Raw genomic sequence first — 18,527 nt, forward strand, 5'->3', positions numbered from 1 at the left:
GTTCCCAAGGGTTGGTCTATGCTTGCACAGGGCTGTTTCACATTCGGGGCTGGCTTGGGATGCTGTTTCCCTTAAACAACAAGTCGTGGGCACACTTGGGGTGGGGCTGTGAGCAGAGTTGTAAGGCAGTCTGTGTTTCTGACTCCCCTAGACTAGCTAGCCCCTTGAGTTTAGGTTCCACGTGGGCAGGCCAAGACTCTCTTCTGGCTGGTGTGAATGAGTTTGGGGAAAATTGACAGAGTTGAGTGAATTGCTGGGCGAGGCTGGGATGTGAGCAGTCTCTAGAGTGGCTACATGCTTACTCTGCTATGAGTGTACATAAGTGAGAGCATGAGTAGCAGAGATTGTGTGGAAGCAGGGTGGGGACGTGGGCTGAGCGAGGGAGTGTGATTGTGTGTGCTCAAATCAAGACTGATTTAGGAAGGCTGCAGCGCCCTCTGGTGGCCAAACTAGAATTCCAACACGTGTGTCTATCACCGCCTCCTTCACTCCCTCCTCTTCTCTTGCCGCCAGCAGCCATCAGCAACTCCACCCTTTTCCAACGCTGCTTCAGCCTAGGTCATACTCACTACCCACCCTAGCTTCACCCCCAAGCTTCAGGGCTCTTTCCTTCCCCCAGTGCTGCCTCCTTTGACTTCAGGGAGCTGTGAAAGTTTGAGGAGAATGGAGGGAAGAACCGAATTGTATAAAACACAACTTTATTGCTTTTAAGGAAACGGACTTTGGATATGTCAAGGATATATGCCGGGGATATGGCAGGATACGCATGCCACCAAGGTCCTGGCTACAGGGTGCAGTGGGCACAGCACCCTGGTGGGAGGGAGAAGGTGGAGGTTGGCGAAGGGGGATCCAGCGGGGCCTGTGGGTGTGTCTCAAGCAGCAGTAGACCTGCTACCCACACTTGCTCTTTGGCCTCGAGAAGGTTGTGCCAAGCCTTTTCATGGTTGAGTAGTAAAGCCTCCCTCTGGCTGGCTGTCCCCAGTCTAAAGTCAGCGCCTCTCCTCTGAGATTCCCCAGTTCTTTTTGCTGTTGCTATGTCTGATGGAGAGCCCCATCTCCTTTCTTTCACTGTGCTTTTCTGAGAGGGTGCCCAGCCCGGCAGTCCCCTGCGGTAGGTAGAAACCCTGTGTACCATCCCAGCGCTAGTAAACCCTTGCATGCATGTAGTAAATTTGCTCATCTAAATGTCTCTCTGAAGCTGGGTCTGTTATGCTACCTAAACCAGGTAGCCGGCATGGAGCCCAGCACCCACAAATATCTGCTTCAAACACAATTGGCTAGCTTAGTGAATTCAAAGTGGGGGCACTCAGAGCCCCCAGGACCCCTTCACCTTCAGCACCTCCCGGCTCACCCCTTCTCTAGCACCTGGTTCAAATGGGGGTCAGGCTGGGTGCTGAAGCCTGCAGCTTTTCATTGGCTGGCTCTGCTTCCGGATCGCCACTCTCCAGCAGCTTGTGGTGACAGCGACAGGTGGAGGCCCGGCTGGAGGACTTCGGGGAGCTGATGCTCTTTGTGGACTTGCCCTTGCTTATGCCTCGCATGATCCTGTGGAAGATGAGGTAGCAGATCTCACAGATGGTGAGAATAATGCAGACGGCAGAAGCGCCTACCATGAAGTAGGTAAAGACCTTCTTCTCCGTGGGCCGAGCGATGTAGCAATCCACGGTGTTGGGGCAGGGTACTATACTGGTGCACTGTACCAGACGCGGCATGGTGAAGCCATGCCAGAGCGTGTGGAGAACGTACAGGAAGACCAATTCGATGATGAGCTTGAAGATGAGGCTAAACAAGTAGGTCCACCACAGGCCGCCGTGTTTCTTGCCCGGGTGGCTGTACAGTTTGGCGCACTGCTCCCCGTGCTTCTGGCGATGCTTCCGTTCCCGCTCCTCACGGTAGGCTACATGCAGGATGACCAGCATAGACGGACACGTGACGAAGATGAGCTGCAGGGCCCAGAGTCGGATGTTGGAGATGGGGAAGAAGTTGTCATAGCACACGTTGGTACAGCCGGGTTGCCTGGTGTTACAGTCAAAGTCTTTTTGCTCGTCACCCCACACACGCTCGGCAGCCACCACATACACCAGCACCCGGAAGACGAACACTACTGACAGCCAGATGCGCCCGAATGCCGTGGAGTACTGGTTCACGCCGCTCAATAGGTCTTGGAGCTTCTTCCAGTCCATGGTGCCTGCTCAGGGTTCGGGGGGCTGTGCCCACCTGAGAGAAAAATGGAGAAAACCATTATGGTAGTGATTCACTTGATTTATTAGGTTAAGATATATATATATATATAGCTTCTGGATATATGTCATTGTTCATGTATGTGCACATGCCAGAGTCCAGAAGAAACAAAGTACAAGCCTTTAATCCCTGCACTCCAGAGGAAGAGGCAAGTGGATTTCTGTGAGTGCGAAGCTGGCCTGGTTTACATGGTGAGTTTCAGGGCAGCCAGAGCTATATCATGAGAACCTGTCTTAAAAAAAGGTTAAGCCAGGCAGTGGTGGTGCACGCCTTTTATCCCAGCACTTGGGAGGCAGAGGCGGGTGGATTTCTGAGTTTGAGCCAGTCTGGTCTACAGAGTGAGTTCCAGGACAGCCAGGGCTACACAGAGAAACCCTGTCTCGAAAAACCAAAAAAAAAAAAAAAAAAAAGGTTAAAGGTGTGCGAGTGCCACCACATCCAGCCCTCACAGAACCCTTCATTTGGGTGGACGAGTTAGGCATCACGAGGCTCCTAAGAACTGAGGACTTTCATTCTTCCCACGTGTAGACAGACAGACAGACAGACAGACACTCATGGAGAACACATGACTCACCCAAAGTCACCGAGCCAGAGTGCAGTGGCACACAATGACCCTTTACTGTGAGTCAGGGACTCAATATTCAGATTCTCACTTAACACTTCGTCAGGGTATCCTTAAGTGGCTCCTGCTCCCCTCCCAATTTATAGATGGAGAATCTGATTAATCAAATGACAGTGATGGGCAAGGCACAGAGAGCACACAAGAAGTGATAAATGCTGGTGACTCATTACTGCAGGGTGCAGGAAGCCAGGCACTCGCTGCTGAAGAGACTGGACTTAGGTCCATGTACTACTTCACCTCCCATCCCTTCCCAAGGCCCACCCAGACCACGAGGGTGGGGGGCGTTTCCCCACCTCTTTTCTTTTCAGACAGCATCTCAGACTAGCTTTGAGCTATGTGGCCCAGGAGAACCCGGAGATTCTAACCCTCCATTCTTTTCTTCCTGAGTGCTAGTTTTATGAGAGTGTATCACCCTGTCCAGTTTTATGCCATATTGAGGCTGGAAGCCCAGGCTCTGGGCATTCTACCCAAGTACTGAGTTACATTCTGAGCCACAAGCCACGGTTTTCGAAAATTACTTCCTCATTGATGTCGCAACAGCATCCTGCGAACTTGGGGGTTGTGAGCCCCAAGAGACTGAGACTAGAGAAGACCTGTTAACTGGTTTTTTTGTTTGTTTGTTTGTTTCAATGCCTGCATGCATTTCTATGCTCCGCATGTGTGCCTGGCATCGGTGGAGGCAGGAGTTGGGTACCAGGTCCCCTGGAACTACAGTTACAGAGGGTTGTAAGCTGCCTCGTGGGTGCTGGGATCAAACCTAGGTGCTTTGGAAGAGCAGCCGGTGCAGTGCCCTTAAACGTGTAGTCTCCCTAGGTCTGAAACCTGCTAATGTTGCAATCAGTGGCAGTAAAGACAGGGAGGTTTGCGTCAGGAGGGAAATGCAGAGGGGTTTGCGTCTGTTTCCCGGGAGAGCCCAAAGTTCAGATGGTTATGTAGAGACAGCAGGGCTTGGGGGATTCTAGCCAGCCCGAGCAGTGCTGTTAGCCGTGGCTTTGTAGGGCTAAGGAATGGGTCAGACCTCATCTTCCTTCCGTTCTAAGTGACTCAGAGGGTGTAGACAGGTGGATCTGCTGAGAGTCCTTGGGAATGGCATGGAGATAGGGGTGTGAGAGTATGTGGCTCTCCCAGAGCCTGTGTGGACCTGGGTGTACACGTGAGTGCTTCCAAGTCTGTTGGGATGCCTGCTGGATCACCAACCACCTCAGCCCAAGCTATATCCTTGTCCATCTTTTCCCACCTCGGTCCCTCATAGGCCTTCTCTGCACTCTGTAGCTCATGAAATCATGGTTACATCCCTCCCTTCTTAAAACTTGTTACTAGGGGCTGGAAAGATGGCTCAGCGGTTAAGAGCACTGACTGCTCTTCCGAAGGTCCTGAGTTCAAATTCTAGCAACCACGTGGTGGCTCACAACCATCTGTAAGGAGATCTGGAGCCCTCTTCTGGAGTGTCTGAAGACAGCTACAGTGTACTTAGATATAATAAATAAATCTAAAAACAAAACAAAACAAAACAAAAAAACCTTGTTACTAGTTCTTACCTCCGAACTCAAGTCTATAGTCCCGCCACTCCCCGGCCCCCTTACACACACACTCTTACCTTGCCTCTCTGCTCAGACCTCGCCTTGATTCCTTCTGCCTGGAATGCTCTTCCTCTATACCCTACTCATTAAGGAGGCATCTCTGTTCCAATATCCCCTTAGGGTCTGCTCTCAAATTACTTCGAGTCTGAACCCGCCCTGGTCAGTCTGTTCTGGTTTCCCTTGGTTTTGGTAGTCCTCAAACTCAATTTGCAATTTAAGCCTTGGTCTTTTGTTTGTTTGTTTTTGTTCCCATTTATCATCTGCCTGTCCAATTAACATGCCTACTTGACTGGCTGGCTGCTTCAAGTTTGGTATCACTCAGCGTTCATTCAGTAGGCACTGGATTCGCACACTCAATTCAGTCACTTGAGAGTGGAGTTCTCAGAGAGGCTTTGGGAGGGCTGGGCAGAACGGCAGAGGACCAAGCGAGCCAGGAGTTAGATGGCAGTATTGCTGCCCTCCACAGGGTCTGTCTTTTGAGAATCTCAGTTCTCCACTAGATGGGGGTATCTGGGAAGCCCTAGTGCGTGAAGACCCTTATGGGTTTGGTCCTTGCATTTACTTTCTAAACCTTCCAGGGAGGGCCAAAGATTAGCACCTGGATTCTGACCCCCAGGAACTGCCAGAACTGCGCTTCCTAGCTGGGAGAAATCCAAGAGAATTCTGTAATGTCGCTAACCCTGTTCCTTATCTCTTATCTTGGATTACTGCAAGAATCTTCGACTGTTCCCTCCCCAGCCTGCTCTTCCTAGGAGTGCTCAAGGAGAGTGAAGGGGAGGAGTTCCTTCCACCCGGTACCCCCTAAGGATGCCACGTCTGGGGCTCCCCATTTTGGTGCGGGCTGCCTAGTCCCTTCTAAGGCACACCCCGAGACAGACTCACCTGAAAAGAATTTCTCGCCTAACCCGTGCTGAGGACTGGCAGAGCCGGTTCTGGATCTCCTGTTGCCCCCCAACTCCCGCTTCCAGCTACTAGAACGATTATTACTATTTTTTTAATCCAGTTTTTATCCAGCTGCGGGACCCAACCGCTCCATCTCTTTCTACCCCGCAGCACTATGGCTGGCCCCAAAGGTATAGCTCCCCTCTTGGGCCCCGGGCCCCGTTTCCTTCCTTTCCAGACAGTTTGGGAGCTTTGTGAACCTGTGACTCGCGCGCCCGTGTGTGTATGTCCCCTTCTGTGAACCTTCCCGCGTCCGGAACCGCCACCTGCTCCAGAATGCTGATGTATGTATGAGTGTGTGGGGTGGAGGTGGGAGTGGGGGCGGGGAGCAGAGCTTTGGGTTAGGGTGCTCCTTCCCTGCGCTTCTGCAGCATTAAATCTCCATGCTGGGCGCGTGGGCAGGCCCCAGTCCAGCCCGCCAGGGGATACCCATAGAGAGGGGCTCTCAGCTGCCTTGGATTGTCACCCCTTCCCGGTACTTACAGTCAGCGGCGCCGCCACCGTGGGAGCCTGGCTCCACGTGCCCAAGACCCACAGCAGAGGAGGAACGAGGCCGGAGCCAAGCCGAGCTCTGTGGCCTCGGTGAGGCTCCTGGCCAGCACAGCCAGAGGCAGCGTGGAGGAGGGGCGGCCGGGGAGGAGCCCGGAGTCGCCTCAGGGATGCAAGTTCTAATCCAGGAGCAGCTGCGTTGACTAGGGAACAGCAGGCTCCTTTGCGGAGGCTCCGCGTGCTCGCCTGTGGAATGGGGACATTGGTGGCCACTGACAGGGCTGTTGCAAGGACTGCAATGACATTAGGGTGTGAAACACCTTGCAAACTGTTAAGTGCCTTGGCAGTAGGGATGGCAATAAATGACACGCCTACGCTGGTTACCACGGATACCCTGGTCTGAGCCCTGCCCATTTGGATCCCAGCCTGCTGCTGTTTTGGGACGCTCTTGGGGTCCCCCTCCCGCCCTGTTTGCGTCCCTGATGGCATTTTCCAGGGAGGCAGTGTATCTTTGAGACAGTCTTTCGGGGCTCACACTGTGCTGGCCGCCCGGAAGGGACACAACCAGGAAAAGAAATCTCAGGGGTAAGGATGGTGTTTGGAGAGATTTTAGATGACCCAGTCTGCCCAAAGGAGTGTGAAGCAGTGTGGGAGGCCCAGCTTGTGAAGGGTGGGAGACCTGCGCTTGAGGGGCTCTGGAGACTAAGATGTTCAGTCTTATTCGTGGGCCAGGACTGAGATCCTAAAAGCCCTATCGCCCCAGGAACGGAAATCCAGGATTTCCCTGGGATCCCCAGATCTTACTCACAACCTTGCCTGAGGCTTCACTGTCTAGACAGAGATGACTGATGCCCGACCCTGGTAACCATTCATCCCACTTGCTGGGACGATATCCATTGATGCGGCTTCTGATCTACAAAAGGCAGCCTATATTAGGAGGCTCTGTTACTATCTCCTCCTACTACCCAGAAGGATTCTGGTTCACCTGAGCGGAGCTCCTGAGACAAGGTTGCTCTCTTAGGAGCTGCATATCATTCATACAGCACGCAAAGGAAAGCTCTCCGATCTACATTGAAAAGAGAAAAGGAGAGGCTCCGAGATAAACCCAGGGACACATAGAAGTAACAGAGCCAACTCCAGGGACCTCAGTGACGTTGGCATTGGCTACGGCAAAGCCCTTGGGCAGAGGCTACCTTGTGCTTGCTATGGGCAGAGCACTTATCAGCACTATGGCTGGGTAGTGCCTTTTTTTGTTTGTTTGTTTGTTTTTTTTTTTGTTTGTTTTGTTTTGTTTTGTTTTGTTTTTTCTGGATGACTCTGCTAATGTGCCTGGGTGATGGGATTGGGGGACCCTGACCCTGCCACCTGCTGCTCATTCTCAATTATTTCCCTAGACTTCAGAGCAAAATGCCTGGTCTCATTTCCTCACCTCCCACTCATGCTTCAACCCACCAGAAGATTTCTGTCCCTGCTGTGCCACAAGAAAAGCCTTGTCAAGGTAACTCTGATCTCCACGATGCTAAATCCCACACAGTAATAAATCCGTGACCTCCTGAAACAGCTGTCACAGAGTCACGCCTTTCTTCTTGAAGCACCTTCCACCCCCAGCTTCCTTGTCACCCATCTCATTTCCTGGTCCCCGGGATACCTTCCATCAGGCCTATACTGTGGGTGCTCTGGGCCAGGCCCAGCATCTCCTGTCCCAGGTGAGCTCACTCAGTCCGAGGGCCCTACCACCCATTCACTGACATGCTCCTGTGCTCACGGCTGGCACTAACAAACACCAGATTGTGCAACCACGACTGCCCACATGTCCACCAGGCTAATAGGTTCTGGTTCTCCTTCCAGAATAACCTGTACATGTTCAAGAATGAGGAGACTTCCTATAACCCATGGAGGGTGCCGTGTGTGCTGCTGTGGGCTTAGATCCTATGGGGAGACAGAGATGAATTGTGTTTATACTATAATATGTTCTATGTTCATCTCACATTGATGGGAGCTAAGGCTGCTTCCAGTTCTTCCTTTGAGGGCTAGGCATGTGGCTCAGTTGACAGAGCACTTACCAGTCCCCCCCTCCCCTCCCCCCCCCCCCCCCCCGTGGTGCTTGCTCTTTCTCATTGTCCCCTCCCTCTTTTTTTCTTTCCCTTCCCACTTATCCTTTCTCCTTCCTCCTATTGCAACACATTTCCTCAAATAAACACTATTTGACCTATCTTATTTCTCTGTCTCTGTGTCTGTCTCTTTCTGTTTGTCTCTCTCTCTCTTCTCTCTCTCTCTCTCCCTCTGTGTGTGTGTGTGTACATTTGGGAAAATGCATGCTTGCTTGAATCAAGGTCAGAGGACAACCTTGAGTGGCAGCCCTCTTGTTCACTGCTTTGTGTACCAGGCTGGCTGGTCTGTGAGCTTTCAGGGAGTCTCCTGCCCACCTCCCTGCCCCCAGCAGGGGTGCTGGGATTACAGATGTGTGTCTGGTCTTGTGTGGGTCTGGAGGATCTGAACTTGGATCCTCATGCTCGCTCTACAAGTTCCTTCCATACTGAGTATGTCCTCAGCCTTCACTCATTGAAAATGAGTTAGTCCACAGGAGCTGGTGGACTAAGGTGACGGCTGTTACTGTTTTGATAGATATTGCTAAGTCCCCCCATGGATGTATTAGTTGGCATTACCAGGACGCATCAGCCTGTGCTTTTCCCAGTCCTCAACAGAGCATTATCAAATGTCATGATTGTTGCTACATTGTATTTCCATTTTGTTTCTCTTAAGAGATTCTAGCCTTTGAATGTGTGGAAGAGCTGTTTTGTTGTTAGTCTCCCCCCACCCCCCTCCACACACACACACACACACTTTTCTTTGCCTTTGTCCATTTCCTACAGGTAACTGCTGTTTTTTGTTTATTTCTTGGAGATTCTTTACATATCAGGGAAATGATCATAGTGTCTATGATATAAGTAGAATTCTCCCTTCTGTTTGAAAATTGTGTTTTGACTTTGTATATGCATTTTTTAATTAAAAATGAAGTGATATATTTTGATCATGTTTTCTCCCCTCCCTCAACTCCTCCCAGGTCCTCCCGACTCTGCTAATCAAAGCAACAAAAGAACTCCCATTAAAAACAGAAAAATGAATGAACATACATACATATACACACATACACAGACACACACAGACACATACACACATGCACATGCACAGACACACACAGACACACACACATGCACACTGAATTTGTTTTGTGTTTTGTCAAACTACTCCTGGGCAAGGGTCCTACCCTTTAGAGAAGTTTTGCCAGTGGCTATCAATTGCACATGCAGTTTTTTTTGCCATGCAGAATTAAACTTTTTTTTTTTTTTTTTTTTTGTGGTTTTTCGAGACAGGGTTTCTCTGTGTAGCTCTGGCTGTCCTGGAACTCACTTTGTAGACCAAGCTGGCCTCGAACTCAGAAATCCGCCTGCCTCTGCCTCCCGAGTGCTGGGATTAAAGGTGTGCACCACCACGCCCGGCTTTAAACATTTTTTTTATATAGTCAGAAATATTAATCTTAGCTTTATGATCTCTGGGTTTGGTCATGATTAGAAATGCTTTTGCTTCTCTGAGAACTGACATAAAGGTTTCTGCCATAGTTTCCTCAAGTCAGTGAACTAATGATATAAGTCGGATCACCTTGCTCCCTACTAAAAAGCCTCACAGTAAATGTTACAGTTAGGGGTCAGTAACTTTAGACTACTATCCACTCTCCTGAAGTTGTCTCCAAGGCGACAAATAAGCTCTGTCTCCTGTCCCACACGTCTCTTTGATCACGCCTCTTCAGTCAGTCACACTGTGGGGACCTTGTGATACAGAGAGCCCTCAGGGAAGCTGCATTCACACCCACCTTCTGGCTTTCTCACTTGCTGCTCTGGCTCAGCATGGGACATTCTCTTCCTCTTTATTTGAGAGTCCCCTTTCTCTAGAGGATCATCCACTCACCCTCTTCCTAAGCAGTCACTCTTTATAAACTGCTCTGAGGTTATCCCTAGAAGCGCTCGGGGGTGGGGGTGGGGTGGGGGGGGCACATCCCTGCCAATCCCCGACACTTGGTCACTACATGTCAATGACATGCTCGGGGCACAGGGATTATAGGTGCACGCCATGTGTGCGCACAACACTGGGTAGCTGTGTCTTGGGTATAGTGTAGACTGTTTATGAAGGTAGGTTTTTGTTTCTTTTGTTTTGTCTGAGACAGGGTCTCGCCCACTCTGTGGTCCAGGCTAGACCCTAACTCATGGCAATTCTCTTGCCTCAGCCTCCAGTGATGGGAGTGCCACCCTGCCTAGCTGTGTATGTGAGCTTTGCTGCATATAAAGGTGTGGGACTATGGAGGCAGTGGTGTGGTCTGGGGCTTGTGTGTCTGTGGGACTGTGTGAGGTGGTGGTCTGGGGCTTGTGTGTCTGTGGGGCTGTGTGAGGTGGTGGTCCAGGATTCTGTCCATGGCGCTGCCGGCTATTCTTCTCTGGTGACCGCCTGTTTTTGACACATAGATTCTGTCATTCTGACCCCACTATGGCTACCTCTTCCTCCTGACACCTGACAGCGCCCCTTATCTGCTTCTCTCCAATTGGCATTTATCTTGTCTCAGATAAGCTGGGAGAGTAGATGTTCCCAAGGAGAAACTCTGAGGGCCTCGAGGCCTTGCTACCTCACCCTACATTTTCTGTTCCTTGAGTTGGGTACTGTGTGGGAGGCCATCTAGGCCATCCCCCTGCCTCAGGGTAAGGCTGGGTTGTGTCAGGGCTAGGCACCTTCTGCCACCCCCATACCCCTCAGGCCCTCCACCTGGCATCTGGAGGTGGCAGGCCCAAAGCCACTGCTCTGATTCTGGCCCAGGCCCTATCTGGCCTCACTCCCAATCTACTCCCTCTGTCTAGAGCCATGCCCAAGCCTCAAGCAGGGCCTTCTCGGAAGGGCCAGGTCTCCCTTCCCAGGCTGGGGCTGCTCAGAGATTGTCTCCTCCCTTGAGCAGAGGGGTGGGGCTGTGAGAAGGCTCTTTTGAGGATGGGGCTTCCAACTGCCTTTGAGTAGCTTGGGGCTGTGGCCAGGCAAGAGGCAACGCCCCTGGGACTAGCTGGGTTCTTCTACATTGCTTTGGAGGCACTCAGAGTTGCTCATTCTTTCTGAGTACATTCCTTTCCTTTCCAGTAGAGTGGATTTGCTGTCAGGGTTCAGTCACTGTGTGTGTAAACATTCCTGCCTTCCCTTCCAGGAACTGACTCTACCTCCTCTTAGCAAGTTTTTTCCTTTTCCTCTTTTCTTTTCTTTTCTTTTCTTTTCTTTTTTTTTTAAGAAAAGCTCTCACTGTGTAGCCCTGACTGATCTGCAACTTACCATGTAGCCCAGGCTAGCCTCACACTCATGGGGATCTATCTGCCTCTGCTTCCTGTGTGTTGGATTAAAGGTGTGCGCCACTGTGCCAGGCCTCAGTCTTTGCCTCCTTTTGCTTGTTTGTTTTGAAACAGAATTTCCCCATGTAGCCCAGGTTGGCCTTGAACTCACAACTGTCCTTTCTCTGCTTCCGAAATACTGAGGTTATAGGTGTGTGCTGCCCTGTCCTATAGCCTTTGATAGTTTATTGAACATTTTCCTTTGGGACATAGTATTTCTACAATTAAACACAGACCCACACACACCACACACACACACACATATGCATGTGTGTGCACTTGAGTGTGTGCACTTGTGTGTGTGCACTTGTGTGTGTGCCTGTATAGTGTGTGCTCATGAGTGCAGGTATCCATGGAAACCAGAAGAGGGCATTGGATCCCCTGGAGCTGGAGTTATGGGTGGCTCTGAGATGCCTGATGTAGGTTCTGGGAAGTCAAAAGGTAATGGGCTTTGCTCTGCAAGCATGGGGACCTGAGTTTGATCCCCAGAACTCATGTAAGAAAGCCGGGTGCGGGGCCTGCAAAATGGTTCAGTAGTGAAAGCACTCAACACATCAGCCTGCAGAAGCTATGTCAAAACACAGAGGTGTAACTCTAAAACTCGAAAGGCGAGATGGGAGATAAAAACAGCAGAATCACACAGAATCTCAAGGCCAGCTTGCCTGGAGTAGACTGTGACTAAGTAGACTGTGTAGCAGGACCCAGACAGGTCCTGCCTCAGCATGGTGGAGGGAGAACTGACTCCTGAAAGTTGTCCTCTGACCTCTACCTGGGCACCACAAGACACACAAGTGCCTGCACATGCATGTACGTGCTCACACACACACACACACACACACACACACACACACACACACCACATGGCACACATCATACACAGATGACCAATGATGATGATGGAGATGACAATGACAACCATACAAAGGACAGATATGGTAACCTGCACTTGCACTATCAACCCTGTGGAGACAGAAGCAACCTAGTCAAATTAGTGAATTCCAGGACAGTGAGAGACCCTGTCTCAAAACATAAGGTGGCCAGGGTCCTGAGGAATGAGTCCCAAGGTCGAACTCTGGCCTCCACATGTGTGTGTGTGCACACCCACCTACATTCACACATACTCATACAAACTCTGAAGATCAAGATCGGTACGGTATGGTGGTTGGGTCTGTTTTCCCAGCTCCTAGGAGGATTTAGACTCTAAGCCCAGCCTGGGCTATATACAAGACCTCATGTTAAGGTAAGAATAAAAACGTTAAACATAGGATGACAACTCCTGGATTCTTTCTCCAGCCCAGACTATTCCCTGAACGTTGTACCCATGTACATAGTTGTAGTCAGCTATTTCTGGTGGCTGCTTAGAAGTCTCAAACTCACTCTGACCCATGTTAAGCTCTTTACGTTTTTTTAACCCCTCAAGATTAGGTCTCACTATGTAGCTCTTGCTGTCCAGGAACTCTCTATGTAGACCAGACTGGCCTCCAATCCACAGAGATCCACATGTGTCTGCCTCCTAAGTGCTGGGAATAAAGGTCTGTATAACTGTATCCAGCTCAGCTCTTTATTTAAGGTTGCCAGACTTAGAGGCAAAGCAAAAACACAAAGCAAAAGCAGGCAAAACCCAAGACACCTAATTAAATATGAATACATGATGTATTAAAAAAAAACTGTAGAGTGTAGGAAGCTGAGGAGATGGCTTAGTGGGTAAGGGCACGTGATGTTCAAGCATGAAGACCTGAGTTTGGACCACAATACCCTTGTAAAAGGACAAGCTTGGTACAGCGGTTTTGAACAGGGTATTGGGATGTTCTGATGTAGGCTTGAAAAGACCCCTATGTAGGGCTGGTGAGATGGCTCAGTGGGTAAGGGCACCCGACTGCTCTTCCGAAGGTCTGGAGTTCAAATCCCAGCAACCACATGGTGGCTCACAACCATCGGTAACGAGATCTGACTCCCTCTTCTGGAGTGTCTGAAGACAGCTACAGTGTACTTACATATAATAAATAAATAAATCTTTAAAAAAAAAAAGACTTAAGATATTAAAAAAAAAAAAAGACCCCTATGTATACTGATGCAAACACACAGTAGGCACTTCATCCCAATCCTACACACATTCCCAGTCAACCTTAATCCCCAGCCACCCACATCAGGTAGGGGATTTGGCTCAAAACTGGCTGTTTTCAACACAGCCACATCTTCCTTTGCTGCTGCTGGGTTCCCTGCAGGACACCTGGATGGGCATATTCAGGGTCAGTTGCAGGGGAAGGCCAGGCCTCCTGCCGGGGAACAGAGATGTGGAACCCTCTTGAATAGCTAGTAGAAATATAAAATGGTACAGTGTTTGTGGAAGACAGTTCAGCAGTACCTCAAAAGGTAAGCAGGCTTCCCACGTGACCCAGCAAATCCACTCCTAGGCGTATGCCCCAGAGGGTGGGACCCAGGGAGGCAAACTGACCCTTGATGTGAGTTTTCCCAGCGGTGCCCCTGCTCATGATACACAAACAGTGAGCACTGTCACCCAAATGTCTACCAATGCATGCAGCAGTAAAGAAGCAAACACTGGTGTAAACAGGTAATGAGATTTCCTTAAAAACAAAAACAAACCCAACCAAAACAACTGGATCTAGGGGCTAGAGAGATGGCTTGGCAGTTAAGAGCACTGACTACTCTTCCAGAGGTCCTGAGTTCAAATCCCAGCAACCACATGGTGGCTCACAACCATCTGTAATGGGATCTGATGGCCTCTTCTGGTGTGTCTAAAGAGAGCTACAAGTGTACTCCTAGACATATTATTAAACACATAAATCTTAAAAACAACAACAACCCAAGTGGATCTCGTTGTGTAAGCCAGGCTGACCTGGAACAGAGGGTAACTGTCTTGCCTCTGCTTCCTGAGTGCTGGGATTACAGATCTGAGCTGCCACTGCTGCTTTACAATGTAATTTTATTAAGGGGGGGGGGGGGGAGGGAACAGTGTTCTGAGTCAGGCTGCCCTGTGGATGAATCTTGAAGGCATTGCTTAAATCAAACGGACCCGTCAAATTGCACATGGACTTGTGGTTGTACGCTTGTGAAATGTCAAGTCTAGGCAAACAGGTAGACACGGAAACTAGGCTAAAAGTGACCAGCAGATGGGCTGTGGGTCTTAGTGCTTAACAGGTTCAGTGTTTCTGCTAGGTATGGTAGAATTTTTCCAAGTTAAAATTTCACAGCCTTGGGAGTGTGATTAATGGAATGGAATGATGTGCCAACATAGTCAAAGGGTAATTTTTATATTATGCATGGTCTTTTTTTTTTTTTTTTTTTTAAAGACACTGTCACTGTCTTCAGACACACCAGAAGAGGGCATCAGATCCCATTACAGATGGCTGTGAGCCACCATGTGGTTGTTGGGAATTGAACTCAGGACTTCAGGAAGAGCAGTCAGTGCTCTTAACTGCTGAGCCATCTCTCCAGCCCCCATGCATGTTCTAACATAATGAAAAGTTCAAAAATAGAGAAGGAAGATGGAAACACGAATTGGAGAGTCAAGTGTTCCGACAGATGTCTAGGAATTCACGCTGACATGAGAGGGCAGTACTCCCCAACAACCAGGGACAGAACACCAGGTCCTTTCCTGTTCATGGGGAGTCTGTGAAGATGCAGAGCAAGTGGTAGGGGGAAAGCTGGGTGACTGGGGCCAGAGAGAGAAGCCTAGGTACCGACTAGTCAGGACTGGTGTGTGGTGTGTGGTGTGTGTGTGCATGCGAGCGAGCACGTGTGGTTTGTGTGTGTGGTATGTGTGTGCATGTGTGGTGTGTGTTTGTGTGTGTCTGTGTGGTCTCTTGTGTGCATGGTGAGGCCAGATGAGGATGAAGTTGTTCTGTTTTTCTCTGCCTTGGTCCTCAGGTCTCTCTTCAACCTGGAGCTAGGCTGGCAACCAGTGACCCTCAGGGACTCGTCACTGTCCTGAAGTTACAAGTATATGCACAACCATGTCTATTTTTTTTAATAATAAAAAGATTCTATTTGACTTTTATTATGCGTGTGTTTGTGTGTGGGGTTGAGCACCTGAGCGTAGGGTGTGGAGGCCAGAGTAGGTGAGTTCTCCTGTAGCTAGAGTAAGAGGCGGTTATGGGAGGCACAACATGGGCGCTGGGAACTGAACTCAGGTCCTCTGGAAGAGCAGCATGTGGTCTTATCCACTGAGCCATCTCTTCAGGACCATGCCTGCTTTTTTTTTTTTTTAAGTATTGTTTTTAATTAATAAATTTTGTTCTCTAACAATTTCATATATACTTGTACATATAAACATAGACACATGTTCATAATATATTCTGATTACTCTCACCCCCAGTAGCCTCTCTTACTTCCTTCTTAACCCCAGCAGCCCTCTTCTCCCCTACAAATCTCTTTTCCATATTCATCACTTTCTGGTTCATTTTGTGTCCTCTAGAGTTCGACTAGGGCCATCTGTGTGGGTTCGGAACTATTCATCAGACCTGGAGGGCCCAGCAGTGGGTACACACAGCCACATCTCCACCTCTCCTGTACAGACCAATAGATCATATAGATCAATAGATAGATATAGTAAGTGGGCTCTGTGGGCCTCTTGCCAGTGTGGCTGACTGTCGGGTGAGGCTGACTCCTGTAGGCTGAGGACCGCTAGGCTTATGAGTTCATCCTTATTGTCATGGCCATAGCATGCTTAGCAGGTGCCATCTTGCAGCCTTTCTTCTGTCCTCTGGCTCCTAATTCTATCTGGATCCTCTTCTGGAGAATTCCATGAGCTCTGAGGGGATGGTTTAAATGTCTTGTCCAGGGCCGAACCCTCAACCATTCCTTTATTCTCCACATCTTGTGCAGTCTCGAGACACTGCGTTTGCCTGCAAAGAGGGGCTTCTCTGATTAAAGCTGAGACCAGCCTTTGTCTGTGAGCATAATCATAGATATTTAGAAGGAGGCGGGGTGCCATGGCAATTTAGGCTAAGCAGAAGTTATTTCGTTGAGCCCCAAACCTCTTTAGCCATGGACCTTTAACTAGGCATTGGGTTCCTTTTGTGGAGTGGGTCTCATATCCAACCATGGAAATGGCTGGCTACCCCTACAGCACTCATCTGGCTGTTTGCACCAGTGAGCCATCTTGCTCAGCAGGTTGGTGTATCTCATAGGCCTTCACAGCTGCATTAGACTGTCGGCACCTCTATCCCTTAGCATCCCGCAGAGCACTACGGGACACGACGAATGCTAGCCCACACCAGGAAACTTCCAGCTCAGTTCCAGCTTGATTTCCTCATGTCTTGCACCTAACGTAGCTTCAGAAATAGGGTCTTATCAAATAAGTAATAAGCCATTGCTCTGGCAGACAACCAGAAGCAATGGCATGAGCCTGTATTGTTTTGGAGGCTCAGGGGGCTCTCTCTGACTAACAACTCTTATGAAAATAGCCCACATCTGTCACTGGGGGTCTTGTTTGCTGATCTATTATTTCATGCCTGGGTTTATGTGGGTGCTGGTGCCCAAACTCAAGCCTTCCTGTTTGTGCAGCAAGCTGTCTTACCTAAGGGGCCATCTTTCCAACCTCCCTTTTTGTTATAGGGTCTCATGTATCCCAGGTTGGCCTAAAGCTCAACATGTAACTGAGAATGACCTTAAACTTCTAATCTTCCTACCTCCATCTCCTTCTGAGGGCTGAGATTACAGTTGTCTAAAACCATGTTGGGTTTATGTGTGGTGAGGCTTGAACTCAGGGCTCAGTGCATGCTGGGCAAATGTGCTAACAACAGAGCTACAATTCACAGCCTTAGGAAGGACTTTTAAAAAATTCGTTTTAGTATTTATTTATTTATTTATTTGTTTAAGTGTGTATTCATAAACACATACACGCGTGGTGTGAACCTGTGTATGTAGCTGATGACAGAGGGACACAAGAGGGCATCAGATCCCTTTGAGCTGGAGTTCAGGTGGTTGTAAACTGTCTGATGTGGACTCTGGGAACTAAAATCAGGTCCTGGGTGAGAGAAGCCATTGCTCTTTACCACTGATCCATCCTTCCATTGCCCAAGTGAAGACACTTACAAACAAGAAGCACAACTTGGGTGTGTTTGCCTTAAAGAAGAATTTATTGGCTTGTTAAAACACACGAAGGGCAGGGTACCTTGGGGTCAGAGTGGCATCTGAGTCAGGTCTGGAGAGTGTCTGGGATCGCTCTTCTATTTGCTGCTGGCCTCTGCCCTCTACGACAGTTGGCACACATCTCTCTTCTTACCCAGGAGAAGCACGGGGCTTTCATACAGTAGCTTTACAACCAGCATCTCCTGTCTCCCTAGGTCTTGCCATTACACACTTTCCTTAGAAACCATTGAAAACACGACTGATATCTGCCTGGCTTCATCTAAAGACAAGGAGCTGGGGCAGGTGACTAGCTGTGACTAGCTGTGACCTTTAGAACCCCAGTTTAAAGGGACAGGAACAGTGCTGGGTGGATAGAACAAAGAGAGGACTTATGGCGTGAACAGGAATTTCCAGAAGAAAGGCCATGTGTCCTTAAATGCTCCATCAGGCAAGACAGGGCCTGCAGAGCTTCCACTGGGCTGAGTGACAGAGAGTAGGTGAAACTGGCTTTGGCAGGGAGGTTGAGAGACATGATGGGGCCGAGACAGACCACAGGTAGTAGGTGAGAGAGTGGGAGGTGAGGGAGGGGTGAACTGTTGGGAAAGCCAGAGAAGGCAGGGAGGTAGCTGCAGGGGGCCATGGGGTCAAGGAAAGATCAGAGAATACTCAAACAGGCAGGAAGAGGTAGGGGATGAAAGGATCCAGAGAAAGGAACTTGTGGGGAGCTCGGAGGATTAGCAGGTGTAGGTGTAGCACAGGTTCTCCCTGTGCTGAGGGAAGGCATGGAGGGAGATGGAGGTGGTCTGTAAGCTTGGAGGCAGTTGTAAGAAGAGCTTCTACTTCCGAGAAACAGGGTGTCAATACATGGAATGTGCTAAAAAGTCTGAGGGTGGAGAAACTGAGAAGGCTGGCACCATGGTCAACAACCAGAGGAGATCAAAGCAGACTGAAGGGGAAATGTCCACAAAGGCCTCCCCCTGGCTGTGGGGTTTGCTCCAGCAGCAGAGCTGGCCTGGGTGTAGAGAAGGGTATGCCCAGTGGGACTGAATTCTAGAGTTCTGCCTAAATAGGAGGAGCAGAAGAAAGGTGGGGCCGGGCAGTGGTGGTGCATGCCTTTAATCCCAGCACTTGGGAGGCAGAGGC

At 49.6% G+C, this 18,527-nt stretch overlaps 1 protein-coding gene across 2 annotated transcripts; it reads right to left on the bottom strand.

Annotated features, from left to right (window-relative positions):
- Positions 1–681: 681 nt before the first annotated feature.
- Gjb3 (gap junction protein beta 3) lies at positions 682–6,203 on the bottom strand. 2 transcript variants are annotated; one of them, XM_021161392.1, is made up of 2 exons: positions 5,869–6,203; positions 682–2,217 (listed from the first exon to the last, which is right to left on the bottom strand). In XM_021161392.1, the coding sequence occupies exon 2, from the start codon at positions 2,181–2,183 to the stop codon at positions 1,371–1,373; it is 813 nt and encodes a 270-aa protein (XP_021017051.1). In that variant the 5' UTR covers positions 2,184–2,217; positions 5,869–6,203; the 3' UTR covers positions 682–1,370. The 2 variants fall into 2 exon arrangements, with proteins under 2 accessions (XP_021017051.1, XP_021017052.1); XM_021161393.1 differs by lacking the exon at positions 5,869–6,203 and adding an exon at positions 4,461–4,544.
- Between the last annotated feature and the right edge of the window lie 12,324 nt (positions 6,204–18,527).

The sequence above is a fragment of the Mus caroli genome, chromosome 4 (assembly GCF_900094665.2).
Source record: "Mus caroli chromosome 4, CAROLI_EIJ_v1.1, whole genome shotgun sequence".
NCBI lineage: Eukaryota > Metazoa > Chordata > Mammalia > Rodentia > Muridae > Mus > Mus caroli.